The following is a 14,991-nucleotide window of genomic DNA, read 5'->3' as shown; positions in this document are numbered from 1 at the left end:
GGAATAAGGGAATCATTTCTCAGTAGTCTGGGATTTGGATGAGCTGGTATCCACAAGGGATCTGGAAAGGTCCTTTTTATCTCTCAGTTACAAAATAATTTTGAACATGGTGGGAAGGAAGCAGTTATTCCCATCCTGTTCCGTAGCTGAACCATGAATCAAGACCTGAGGTGTCAATTTACCCTCAAGAATCTTTCGTTGCAGTTTAATTTACTTTTCCTCCTATGTAATCCTGGTGTCACCTTACTGTTTAATATTGAAAGTTATTGACAAAGGAAATGCTGATTCATGAAAGTGAGATTTTGCCCTAATGTATTCATGTGAAAACAAATGAGCCTGTACCTTTACCTGTTCTTCCTCTTGCTCCCATTTCATTTCGGCCCTGACACAGTTTCAGATGGGGTGAGTGAATCCTGCACAAATCCTGCAGCAAATTTTTCTTGGTCGTGAGCCAATGAACAAATCTGATTTCAAAATAAAGCTTCATCCTCAGTGCAATAAGAATCATCCTTGGAGTGTAAAAGGGCATGACCACTTACAGACTGAAGCAGAGCTGTCTCTGAAATTATGGCATCTCTTTAACTTGTTTTCTATTTATATAGCAAGTTCTGCTCCACACGTACATATTTGCTGTGGCTTAATCCTGATTAAGATTTATATTCTAATCCAGTACTACTTATGCTCACTGTTCATTGATACTGGGATTGACTGCCCGGGCTGGGTCACAGCCTGCAAGCCACGTTAGCCACCCGAAACCAGTCTGTCCTGCAGGAGGAAGCAATAGAAGCTCCTATTGTGCAGCAAAACCTTAAAGGTCAGTATCAACCTGCCTTTCCTCCATGTCAGTGCGTCCAGGACTTCTCCATAATTGATACCCATTTAACCACTACACACTGAAAACCACCCACTGTTTGCTCCTCCTGGATGCAGAGATCCTCGTTCCGTGCAGATTGCTGCAGTGCCCAACCACTCAATTCTGTTAAGCAAGTACAAGATGATGGCATTGCAACATGGTGCTGGATGGCCAGAGGATCGATCATTCTGGAAGTCTAGTTATCCCCCAACCAGAGTGCGGCAAAAAGACTCACAAATTTGGAAGAAGCACCTGAAAACACCTATGTAAGAGCATATTAAAAAATCTTCCAGAAGAGAAGCCCAAGCAATGTCAGCCTCAAAACCACAAGACGTCTCCTTTAAGGCAAAGATCTATGTCTGCAATCCAGAAACTCCTCATCTACATGCTGCCATTGTAAGGAGGCACTCGACAGCTGGCATCACCCTGACCAACAAGCCCAGCATAAGATAAGGGAGGTTTTTGAGCTAGAAGGGTCTCATTTTCAGTCCAGGCACAGAACAGGACTTCTGATGACCATGGGAATAAAGTAGCACAAATAGACTACAGTGACAGTCAAAAATGTTTCAGGGGGACATTCTGGAGCCACGCTCCAAGAATTTGTGCAATGATGGCATGGGAGGAAAGCATCAAGTACAGGAAGACGCATTTGGCTAACTGTATGATAGCAGTTACTGAGCAAACACGTGAAATAGAGCAACACAGCAAATACCATGAGGTCCTCATCGTGGTGCAGAAAAGAGGGGGTTTTTCATTCATTCATTCCAGTCACAGAACACTACGGTCTCTTTCAGGGACTTCACAGAACCATTTTGAGTGACTCTGCATGCATATTGACCCAGAACTCAGAGAAACGGAAAGATGAGGAGGAAGAGGGAAGAGACCGAGCAGAAAACAAGGACTGGTTTTCAATATTTGGAGTAGCATGGGCACAAGTTTCTCTGGGCACAAGGTGAGAAGGCTGACAGCCATGCTCAGTGCTCAATGTCTTGTCCTACCTCTGCCACATGCTCCCCCTGTAGACATAGAGATCGCAAATGACTTAACCCCAGCATTGGAATCCCATCTCCCAAAGCCAGCCAGCACTTTGGATACACCAGCTATGCCCACCACATTAGGGTAAAACAGAACAGTAACTACCTCACAAGGTTCCATCGCATCAAGTCCAACAGTTACCCGGCCAGGAAAAGGTTCACCATTGACTGAAGCCAAATCGGTTTTACTCACACAGATAATTATGAAGTTACTAGTGCCGCTTACCTCATACACTGGGAGAAAAAAAAGTACATACATACAGTGAAACCAGAGCAACTGCTGTAAATATCAGCTGTCACCACTGCTCTGTCAGCATCCCAGTCACACGGATTCCTCACCAAAGTCCAACAGTGCCTTCCAGAAGGTTGTAAAACAGTGATGAGGTCTCATGTTTTCTCTGCACACCCTGCTGTAAACGCAGCGCAGCCACAAGCAGAGGCAGCTCATCCACTTGTGCTGGACACATGCCTTGACACCGCTAGAATAAATTGAAGTGAGGAGCATGCTGAGCTGCAAGGACTTTATATGACTGTAACAGCAAGCTAAAAACATTTCTGCATGGGGGCTCAACAGGACAGGTGAGTTCTTCCACACTATATAATAATACAACTCCTCTAGCAGCTCAAGCAGGAGCTTTGGAAGACACCAAAGAAACCCTACCATCTTACCCAGAGCCATGCAGCCCCAGGACAGATGTAGCAGCACAGGCACAAACCAGGCTCAGCTCAGGAACATGGTACCACCACGTGTGCCTGGTGTGCCCAGAGCTGCGCTGGGCTGGTCCCGCAGCACGGCGTACCCTGGGTGATGGTGTCCTCTCTCCACCTGGGACTGTTACAGGGTAGCTACTGGCCGCTTTGGTGGCTGATTTGCTCAATTTCACCTTCCTGAATGACTTCCAAGGAAAACAGGAACTTTTCCACAGACGAGTGGAAAGAGGAAGGAGTGGAAAAAGGAACTTTTCCACAGACGAGTACCTTGACTGTGCACAAAGCAGACAAGCCCAAAATGGCGCATACATTTTCCTCTTTCCCACCTAGATTTCTACTGATTTCAGACAGTTTAGAATATACTATTTTATAAAAATATAAACCAAAGGATAAAGAACAATTTGGAATAATCTCGTTCTGATACTTGAAGACGCACTTCATTTATTTTGGATGTTTTAATCACACAGGGTGATATATCATGAGAAACTAGCACTTTTCTTCATTAGCTACTAGCATTTAAAATTAGCATAGCAGAAGTCACTGAACACTTCCTCAGGTGAATTCATGTATGTAATGGAGTTGCCTCTGGCAACTCTCCCTCGCTCCTGGGCCTCCTGTGACTACGCTACCTAAAGTTTACATTTATCTTTCTCTGGTGATCATAGCTGCCAGGATTTTAAAACTTCAAACTAGAAAGCCTTGCAGCCTGCATTATACACAGTGTTAAGAGCCCAAACAAAGAGGCAAAAGCAGCAAGAGATTTATTGTAATACTGTTTTTTTCCAAGCTGTTATTGAGCAAAGCATTTAATCTAATGGATTACACTTAATGAAGAGTCAGGAACTTGTACTGCAAATAACAGATCAGATATAATTGGAATTTGTTCCACACCGCTAGCCTACATATATCAATAAAAACAATAACCACATTGGATTTTCGGCTTACTTCATTTGCATTTCTTAATTTAGTGTTTAACTAATTTAACAATAGTAATGATTTAATTCAAATTAAAATCTAAGGAAAATAAAACAATTTTAAAAAGCCATTAAAGATTTCATTAAGTTTCATCTAAATTAATATGAGTTTTCTTAATATTTTCAGTAAATGATTTTTTTCTCTCACCACTGAAACAAACATGAAGTTTCCTCTGTGCAGTCAAGCTTTAGACAAACCTTGTTAGATTTATTGGTATTATTTCAAGCAATTAATTAATATACGTTAGAGTTATTTAGAGGAAAAGCACAAAAAATGGCATGAAAATGGATGAAGCTGTTTTTAAAACACTGCATTCAACTTAGATAATTGTTCTTCCAGTCTTTTATGTGGAGCTCTTAGGTATACACTATTCATTAGATCACATTTCCCATACATTTGTGGTATTGCTCCAAAGCATCAGATGCGCATGAGTTACCCAAGCCATAACAGTTTTACAAGACATTTTCTGCATCCCCACACGTAGCAGTCACTTGCACGAGTGGCTACTCAGACAAGAGTTCATTTCAGAAATATGACAGTTATTAGAACTAAAAGGTTTCTGTAAGTCTCCAATCTTGCCTCCCATCCTCTAAATGACACAGAAAAGTTATCTGCATGCTAGAGGCATTAATATATAGATAGTGACTGTACACGTATATAAATAAAAACATATATATATAAAACTTTCTTGGGTTAACCAGTAGAACACAACACATTCTACCTCAGTCCTCAACATATTTTGCTTTTGCCATCTCCTGGAATTTGCAGCTGGTTTGGGGGTGTTGGATGTGCCATCAAGCCAGCCAGAAAGGATGTAGGGAGGAGGCAGATGCATGAAGTTAAACTGTGGCCTCTCTAAACTGGAACTGCTCACTCTACCAGTTTAATCCCTTGGTTAAAGTAAAAAACGGTTAAACGGTCAGGCCTGGCAGGAGCTATCTAGCTCGTTTTCAAGCATATAACAAGGGTTGGAAATTAGGGTTATAGACCTGCACTGTCCCGGTTCTCATGATGCACCCTTATTCATGCAAATAGCAACGCTGAAATCAACAGGAATGCCCTTGCAGTGATTACACTTGCAAGTAACAGCCCAGATGACATTCAAAATTTGCATTGACCTGGATCACAGCTCATAGCAGCTACTGTTGGTGAAAGAATTTATGAATACCTTTTCAGTAATGAATAAAAAAAGGAAATTTAAAACACACAAATAAAAAATAAGCCACTAGGTCCTGAGTACTTCAATTTCTAAACACAGTCCCACCTTTTCAAATAGATACTCCAGCAATATTTTATTCTAATGTGTCACACTTAAAAACAATAGCTTCCGATGTTCACCTGCATTTCAGTGGGTACCAGGCTTTTATGTCCACAGACAAAATTAGGTATGAAATACAAAGCTTTGTATCGCTTTCTCTGCAGCACATGTGTTCAATTGCAGGTAAACTTCAGTCATTTAACTACAAGTGCACTTAATTTGAAGAGATTACTCAAGCAGCTCTCCACTTGTACACTTGTATTATCAGTGTAATTAGAACTACTTCGAAACAACAAAAAGTTCATTTTTGACCAGAATAAACACAGACAAAAAAGATCAAGAGCACCCTGAGTGAAGAGAGTGAATGTTTTTTGAAAATATCCTTTAAAATCCCTCCAGCTCTGTGAACAGTGTCTACCTTCATTCCAGTGCTACTCATAGGGCTGCTACTACACAGGCTAATATATGACGTTATGTTCTGCTGTTTTGCATGTTTTAAGTTGGCCACTGAGAGGACTGAAATACTTTGCTGATTTGTAACAACACTGAGTGCCCTCCAGCTTTCTTGAGATGCATACATGGAAATTGCTATGTACAGATAAATATTGACATTTACCTGTTCGGTAATAGATACCAGCAACAGAGAGGGAAGGAACTGAGTGACCCAACCCTGGAAACACAGAGAAGACAGCCACAGATGTGCTGGAACAGAGCCCCCCCAGAAGCCTTCCTTCAGCACATAGATACCTTTAGGGTCCAAAGCCCTCTACCAACAAAGCCCATATTTTAAATGTCACAAAAGTGATCTTAATCTGTTGAAAACCAGACAGGAGAACACGTTGAAGAATGCTGCTATCAATGATGGAGTACACTGACTAAATAGATAAGTACACTGAAACTTTGGTTACCAACTTTAGGCTAAGGAAATGGAACATATGTCCAAGTCAGTTCATCTGTTGCCCAAAATAATACTGGCATTTGATACTAGTTCTATAACGAATATACATCATTTAGTATTGTTACCTTTGTTAATATTGTTGCTTTGCAAAACGAAAGGATTCAATATTATGTGTTTGTGCACACCAAACACCTTCCAGTGGAGTTTTTCACACAGCACTCAGCACATTGAAACTCCTATGCAGCCGTCCCTTCCACTTTGTGTTACTGCAAAAGTGGAAATACAAATGCACACAGATTTATGTTTTAGAAAGATGCTATCTGATTTCAACAAACAGCGGCTAATTGAACTTTCACCCACCAGAACTTCTGAAAACTTCTAAAAATGATGCATTTCAGAAGAATCATCCAAGACAGACACACAAGGAGGTGAAACACTAAGAGTTCTGCCACTCTAGTAACATTCAGATAAAGATTCACAAGTGCATTCATGTGCAATAGAGGTAGCCTCTAAAGAACTATTTCACTTTGAGACACTATCAAAAAGAAAACCATCACAAACCGCCCTTTGCTTGTATGTATATGCATACTTTGATTTCAATTTCAAATTTCCAGCTTTCAGAAATTTCTTGAATTTTCTTATTAAGCTTCAAATATTGCCAAATGGAAGACAAATACTTTAAAACCAAGAAAAGCGGTAGACAAGTGGCCATTTTCAAACTCATTCTCTACTTGAGTAGTAATTGATGTACAATGCTCAGCAGGAGTTTAGTTTTACTTTAAGTCTGTCTGATGCAGTACAATCACTGTAAGTGCAGTCGGAAAAAGACAATTTCAGATTCAAGCGAACTTTTTCTTTGTGTTCTTTCATCCATTCCCCAGATTTTCCAACTAGGAAAAGTATAGCACTAATGAGCTGAAGGCCACTGTAAGAGACTGTCAAGTCCAGCCTTTTGAACATCAAAGAGAAAAATGGTATCACTGTCCAGAAGCTGGGATCAGGAATTTCATGTCACCTACCATATCATTGGACTTCATTCTGTGGATGCTCTAATCTCACTTTTTCACACATCTGATTTTCTTTCTTCGGGTCAGTTGTGTCACTGATTCCAAATTCCAGCCTTCAAGTGCAAAGCTGAAAAATTTCTGTTCTTACTCACGTCAGAGAGAGACCTTTAGAAGTACATACTGCACTTGAAGCTTATTTTTCATGAACTACCCATCCTTTGCCACCCTTTACACTTGGCCTAAACTGATGTTGTGAAAGCCTGGCGGCTGAGACCTGCCAATTTACATGCACCATGCACACCTTTGCTAGCGCGTCAGTTGGACACACCACGTACAGGCTAAATAACATTATGACTTAAAGGTGGAAAAAAGAATACACGTTCTTGAAAACCACAGGCCAGAAATAAGAAAAAAAAGCTGCCCAAATAAATTCTTTCATGTCTGAAGAGAACTAAGGTTATACAAGTAGACTGCGAAATTCCCTTTTCCACAGATGTGTGAACTTGTGATTTGTTTTTACTTAAACAAGAAATGTGGAGGGTGGTTGGGTTTTTTTGAGACCATCTGAATGAGCACTGAGTCCTCTGGACATCAAACCCTGGATGGAACTGAAGCTTAAGATACTTGTCTGAAAAACTTCAGCAATACTCTCTTTTAAACTAAGGCAAATCTGTCTTGCCTAATCTCATGCAACAAACACAAACACAGCTAAGATTCACTGTACGTGCAGGCAAATAGAGTAGGTAAGGAAAGAATGACTTATCTAGCAGAACCCCTGTTAACACTGAAACACCTCAAGTGTGGGCTGATGCAGCTGAAAGCACTGAGACACTTAGTGCTCAGAACTGATGCATAGCGTGAGATGTGCAGGAGAAACTGAATCACCTTAAACAGGAAAAAATGAACGACAGCTGGAGGAACTTGGGAATCTTGGGAGAGTTCACTAATAGGCCTGTCACATTTGAGCAACAAAAACGAAAATACAGAAAGACAGAGGAAGACAGACTTAAAATAATAAACATGCAACATTTGACTAAGTGTCAGCTAAGGTAAATGTAGTATTTTACAAGCAGAATGATCATCAAAACAGGGTATCATTTACAGCGATACCAGCAGTGGCTCTTGGTACAAATGATTAATACAAAGCAATGTACATTTAGCTGTGAATCAGATGAGATTCCTAGCAATGGCATCTCTTACAGATTCCCATGTGTCCAAGACAGAATGGACCACGCTGATCCTTTGAACTCACTCTTCTATAACACAAATTATGTCTTTGGACCAGAGCACCTGTTTTTAGAAAAAAATCCCCATCTTGTTCTTAAAACTGCCAGTGCTGAAGAATTCACTACACCATGGTCAATTGCTGCACTGTTCGATTTCAGTTTCTGTTAAAAATCCGCACCTTGCTTGTCATTTGAGGTTTGCCCACCTTCAAATTCCACTTACTGAACCATAGTGTTTCTGTATGTAAGGCTCAAGAGTCATATACTAACAAGTTTCGTATCCCCAAGAAGGTATTTACAGATGGCAATCATGTCGCGCCCTTGCTAATCTAAATGGATTTAAAACTGTAGACCAGTCTCAAAAAAAAGTGATAAAAGGAGATTTATTAGATAACCCAACGGATCTCCAAGTCTCCAGCTTCTCAAGATCCACGAAGCTCTAAAAAAAACCACCAACTGACAGTTTGACTATTCTTCTGAGTACTGCTTGAACAGTACATCGACTGAAAGAGTCACAATCTTTCCTACCATCAGGGCACAGGAATTGAACCATTTACATGCTTCATCTTTTGCTGACCAAACATTAAAAGCGATTGTTCAAACAATAACATTTTATCATTGTGTCAGGAAAGAAAGACAGATAGTACCCCTTCCAACCTTTTTATTAACTCTTCAGATTTTCTGTCTTCGTTGTGTTTCCTGTATATGTATAACAATCGTAGAACAAAATAAAAACAGGACAATAGCCACTGCATGAAAAATTCTACAGCACGTAAGCAGCTTCCTTATAGCACATTAGGTCATTTCCTTCAGAGACATTTTATCTAACCCTTTTTAAAATTAGCTAAACTAATACTGTACTCTCCTGAGCCAAGTAACAATAAAAAGCCCTTTTTGTAAACTACTTGGTCAGGGAATTGGTCATGAGCTAACCAGTCTTTCACTCCAGACCACTGGCTTAAAACCAAGCCTTGCTTGATCATGCCTAGAAGGCTCTGCTACGTGATAAAAGTCTGATGCTCTGTGGGAAATCAGAGGGGATACAGTCCAGTTCTTGGCAAGGTATTGCCCGTCTCACACTGGCACTCTTATCAGCCAGATGTTTCATCAGAAAACACAAATATCCTCTGCAGCAGAATCACCAACTTATCTGGGAGGAAGATCCTGCCTTTGGTAAATTTGAAAGTACTTCTTGAGCCAGTGCTCCTCCCTCAAAAATACTGGCCTAAGATCTAATGGCAAGGGTGGTGTTTATGGTCTGTTTGTACCGCACACGAAGCAGCACACTCTGCCCCATCACTATTCATATATGTTCCCATCTGACCGTCACCACTATTCACTGATATTTTAAACAGAGGACTTCAACCTCCCTTCAAGGGCACTGTCCTCTAATTATTTTTAAACTGTTTTCACTCACTTGCTGAAACAAAAGTCCCCTAACAAAGCCATGACCCTCATGCTGCTGAAACACCATCAGCACTCGTAGCAGCAAACAGCAAGAGACAAGCACGAAGCCAACACAACATTTTAGTATTGATTTCTCTAAGAAATTTAAATCCCGCAGGGCATAAACATCAATTTAATCTGTATGCAACTACAAAATGGCCTCATTCGCAGTGTTCCTCATTTCAGCCGAAACACTGCTGCAACTGGCACAGAAAGACACTCGGCGGCGAAGGCCAAGGCGATGGATGGAACAAGTACCCCAGCGATCCTGTTAATTCGTAAGAGTTTTGGAGACTACAGTCACAGCAGCCAGTCAGTCAAAGACGACCACCAGCAGAAAAAACTGTCTCAGCCTGACGCAAAGCCATCCCCGGAGGGTCCCGAGGACCGGTGTCATCCAGCCTTGCCAAACCAGAGAGCCGCTTCATCCTCCGACGGATCAACAGTCTGCTGTGAAGCGACAGCCTCACACCTCGCCATCAGATTTCTGTGCCTCTGCATGACAACACGAATGATGAAACACAACAGCTCCATGTTATATCAATTCATATTTTCGGAGCTCCATCTGACTGCCTTCCCTGCGGACAAGGAGCCACGCATTATTACTACCTCCAATCTGCCGAAAAGGGCATCAGAAGGAAACATCACCTGAAGAAAAAGGAAATTTGGCACCTTGGAGCTTGCCCTCATGTAATTTTAGATTGAGTTTTTCAGAAAACGTAAGTTCCCCCTCTAACCACCAAGAAGTCAAGCCCAGCATGCTCTGACATTTCCCTTTTTATCCTAGCGCTGTAGGACTGCTGTTTTGTTTAAGAACGCATCCCGTTGTATACCCCATCAGCAAGGCGTACTTTCACACATTTGAAACACCGGTCACACATAGTAATTAATGAAAAAAATCAGCTCCTTCTTACAGCAGTGCAAAGCCACGGGCATGTCTGTGTCACCCCAGCCAGCACTTCAGCACCAAGTACAGTCGGCAGAATTCAGGGCAAGTGATGGATTTATGCACGTAAGAAACTGTAAATTACATAATAAACACAGACACAGGATTTTATGGATGAAGCTTGTGCTTGTAAAACTTGGCACCTGCTATCCATGACCCCCTGCTTATGACAGTTAGGTGGCAGAATCACATTCCTCAAGGCATAAGCGTGACACGCACAGCACATCGGGCAGCTGGCGCACTACGAACCCACAGACAGGCAGACCAACATGACGGCAGGAAGCCCTGTCCAAAGCTAACAGCTGCGACACGGACCCCACCCCAGGTAATCAGCCCACCTACAAGGCAGGATTTATTAATTGCTGCTGCAGTCCCACAAAAGTTTATTTAACACAACCCTAGCGCACACCTGACCCAGTATACATAGACCTAGTGCTCAGATTACCATTGACATGAAGGTTTCTACACTGTAGACCTGCACATGACTTAAATCTCTATTGCCTACATGTGTGATCAACACCAGCTTCCCAACCTGTGTGCTGTTTTCCTTCAGCACACATAACATACATCACAACAATATTTACTTCACCCATCAGTGGGCAAGGGGGTGGGTTTTGCTCCTAAGAATAATCAGTTTTGTGGGTCTTCACCAGGACAGCTTCACTAGGTCCAAGCAAGGACCATTGCAATGTTCTCCAGTCAGTGTCAAAATGAATTTTAGGATTGCTTGGTCAGGAATAGAAGCAAGTGATCATCAAGATTATTAAAGTATATACTGGCAGATCAGTCTGAACCATTGACAGCTTTATAGCTGCCGTGATCACCTGTGTCACTGAGCTGCAGACACTGTCATTTCTCTGTAAAGTTGCCATGCGTTTGACTTCAGAGTCCTCAAACCTCACAGCAAGCGTGTCTGTATGGCTAGCCTCTGAACCCTGGCTGAGAGTTCAGCTTTCAAAAGGGGATGGCTGCAAGCAGAAAAGGGAAGTGACAAAACAGAAGGCGTTTATGATACAATCAAAATCCAGGAAAATAAAGGCAGAACAGCAAATCTTCACCTTATCTACATGAATCTCTGAATCGGAGGATGTAAACAACAGGGGCAGACCAAACTTCGCTTGTTTGTTTCTAGATCACAACGCTCGACCCACCTCCTAAGCACATAAGCAAAACAGGATACAGGGTGTTACTGAATGATTTCCCCTGAAATCTGATCGAGAAAGATTACAGCAATTAGAACAGAGTGACACACACTTTTCAAACCCTTAAATCACGATTAACGCAAGGTTTAACTTTTCTCCTAAGGATCTCCTGGTGGCTGTGCCATTTTCAAAACAAGGCTGACACACACATCGCAGCCTCAAGGAAAAAAAATCATGAGACAGAATCCCCTGCCCTCTACCGGCACATGAGCTGCAGAAACCCTTGCACAAGCACAAACAGCTGTTTTCGGGGCGGGGGGGGGCGGTTCTAAACTATTATTTGTAATTTATATAAGAACTATAATGTGCTGGACACAGCAAACTGGCAACAAAACCTCAGCTATGAAACACTCCTTCAGCATCATCGCACTGCTTCCTGCAGAGCTAGCTAGACCGAGGATGCAAAATAGGGCTCCTAGCAAAATAATATATTCATTAACTGAAAAGTAAATTCTAAGGGATTATCTAATGTTTGCCATGTTCACAGTGCATAACCAAGAACTCCATATGACAGATTTTTATTCATTTATTTTTACAAAATTCTCTTCGACATACGCTGCTGCTTTTAAGATTACTGCATTTGGCCCAAGAATAGAGAGGCAGGTTCATGACTATGCCAAAATAATTTTCCAGCATCTTGGTGCCAGAGCTAGGGAAATTCTTAGCCAGGTTGCTGACTTATGTGCACCACTGAGATGGCACCACACGAACCTCAGCATACCATAGCAAAGCGTTTGTTGTGACTGACCACACCATTTCCTTTTCTGTTACAGATCAATTTAATTGGTGTCATCATGCAACTCTCCGGATCTTGTGAGCAGTTATTACTGTATTCTCCCATTGGTATAAACAACAACAACAACAAAAAGCCAAGATTTACACAGCTGTAACTATATTTTTGAATGTAAATCAGCTTGATTCCTGGAAAAATCAAAGTAAATTCCCCATGTAGACAAGGCCTAAAAGGAATTGAATAAGCGCAAGGTTTCTGACTGTGTATTTCATGCAAAAGATAAATAAGCCTTTAAATCACATTAAAAACATAAAAAGCAGCCTGAAAAACTGCAGCTATTAAACAAGAGAAAGTCTGGCAATACCAGAGCTATTCCCACAATGCTCATCCGTACCCTGAAACACATTCAGAACACACCCTGTTTTCAGAGCTGTCACACAACAAACGCAGATGTAAGCCTCCATCACTACACGAACAACAGAATACGACGTTTAAATAATACCACTACAGAAAAGTGGGAGATGCACACAGCCTACACTGCATACAGCAGTTCTTTTTTAAAGCGACTCATCATGTTGGTTACCAAATAGCTAAAAGACCCTTGGGATGCAACAAAACAAAAGCATATAAGGTTCCACGGAATCTACCGGAACACAGTGCAATCACACCCATCTCCTTGTCACTGTAGACATCTACAGCGCTAAAAAAAAAAAGTAAAAAATTTTAAAGCTTATTAAGCCACATCCTCGAACTACTTAGCCTAAACATATTTACAGATAATTTCTACCCATTTGTTTCTGTGTCAGAGTTGTCAGGTATTTTGAATAGCTCTTCTTGCACTCTGGTGTTTGTCTAACTCCTGACATTTACAGAGTGCAAAAGTATCCTCTTCAGCCATGAGCTTTCTAGGCTATATAAGCCAAGCTTTTGGTGCAGCAAAACACAAAAGAATGAAGGATAAACAGGTATTTTAAAGACAATATATTTGAATCTCTGCCTGTCTCCATAAATAAGCTCCCCAAATAAATATGGTTTCAACTATACAAGAAAATATATAACAGGAAAACCTTCATAGCGTAAATTTATGAGGCAGTGTTGCCAAGCCTTGTGATTTGTTCCAGTATCTCTATATTTTCTCAACTTTCACTTCCTGAAGTTCTCTCTTCAAAATAAAGAACAACAGCAAAAAAAATTCTATCCTTCATGATTATGGATAAAAGCCTGGAGCCAAGCAATGGCTTGTAAACAAGGAGGTCAGGATTGGCTTGTAAAGAAGGCCAGGATGTAAATAAAAATAATACAGTTTTAAAAAACAAAATATTGGTTAAAAACCATCAAGATGAGTTAATTCAGTATTTTTTAAGATGCTACTGGCTGATACACCGACAGAAAACGCCAATAAAGCATCTTACCAACTTGCCTGTATTCTTTTTGTAGAATTGCACAGCTAGTAAAGATCTGATTCCACTTCCACAGGTAAAATACTGGCTGATTTTGTTGTTCCAATGTGCTAAAATCTATTCATTTTACAAATACTAGGAGGAGGATCTCTTGCTTTCTGAATCACAAGACTAGGAAAGGGCTTCTGTTTCATTAACAGAAAACTGAGGTAAAGAGGTGAGTGACCAGCTTATGGCAGATCCAGGAACTGAATACAGCTGTCAGATTTTCTGAGTTACCATCTTCTGCTTTAGGCAAAGGGCTGGTCTTCTTTCCACTTAAGAAGTTATCAAAGCCCAAACTTGTATTTAACAACTGACAATGCAGCTCAGTAACAAGGAAACAGCAAGAATACTTGAAAAATAAGTCATCTTAAAGTTAAACCACTGGTCCTTCTAAATTTAATATCTGCAAAAACTTGCCCCAACGCATCATCAAAAATTGTTCCAGGAGGCTAATCTAGAATTCATACCAGTTTCCGTATCCATCAGGCAGGACAAGCATCACAATACCGGCGTTACTGTTGGGACCCCTATCTGTGCTTGTGCCATTGGTGCTGCGGCTTTTTCATCATACTTACTGACTTTATATCCCAGCTTTTCAGCATGAATCCTCTTGGCCATGAACTGCCCCTCAATCAGTGCTCGTATTTCCACCTCCTTTGGAAAGTCTGAAACCTGTATCAAAGCGGGAATGCATTACGTTAACAAGCACCTTACACAGTATACAACGCAAAGCTAGAGACTGGTTAAAAACACAGGACAGATTCATAGTTGATTATCCCTGTCTTCACTCTGAAGTCTGCTTTCAGCGAGGCCCAGTTCTTCACTCATATACACGACATGGACCTAAGACTCATGACAGAGAACGCAACCCATAACCTCACTGCTGTTGGCAAATCCATCAAACTTGAAATCAATGCATGATGGGAAAAGGTTCTAGTTCAGGTTGTAAACTCTTCTCTAGGCATTTCTCAGCACCGAAGGCTGCTTAAGAATCAGTATTCCAAAAACGTAACATTAAAGCAAGTAGATAAAATTCAGGTGCATTAAGCAATGTCATAAAAGTTTAAAACTGTTTCTGTCTGCACAAATGCACTATGTAATATTTTCATTAATTTATTTAGTTGCTACAGATAACATTCTCCTGTCCTTTCATCAACCAAAATATGAGCAAGGCAACAGAAGCACAAAAATACTGAACTTCAAACAAATACAAAGAATCTTTCAGAAAAAGTTGAGTTTTTCCATGCACTGCAACTT

At 41.0% G+C, this 14,991-nt stretch overlaps 1 protein-coding gene across 3 annotated transcripts in view; it reads right to left on the bottom strand.

The window, feature by feature from the left end:
- Window positions 1-14,991, bottom strand: part of XYLB (xylulokinase) — an 87,051-nt gene that overhangs the window by 43,180 nt on the left and 28,880 nt on the right. For all 3 annotated transcript variants that reach the window (XM_075419827.1, XM_075419826.1, XM_075419825.1), the window contains one exon: window positions 14,310-14,406. In XM_075419827.1, the coding sequence (XP_075275942.1) occupies window positions 14,310-14,406 (97 nt within the window). The remainder of the gene's footprint in view (window positions 1-14,309; window positions 14,407-14,991) is intronic.

This window comes from Opisthocomus hoazin, chromosome 4 (assembly GCF_030867145.1).
Source record: "Opisthocomus hoazin isolate bOpiHoa1 chromosome 4, bOpiHoa1.hap1, whole genome shotgun sequence".
NCBI classification, from domain to species: Eukaryota; Metazoa; Chordata; class Aves; order Opisthocomiformes; family Opisthocomidae; genus Opisthocomus; species Opisthocomus hoazin.
The sequence above is the reverse complement of the archived record's forward strand: the minus strand, read 5'-3'. Positions and strand labels throughout refer to the sequence as shown.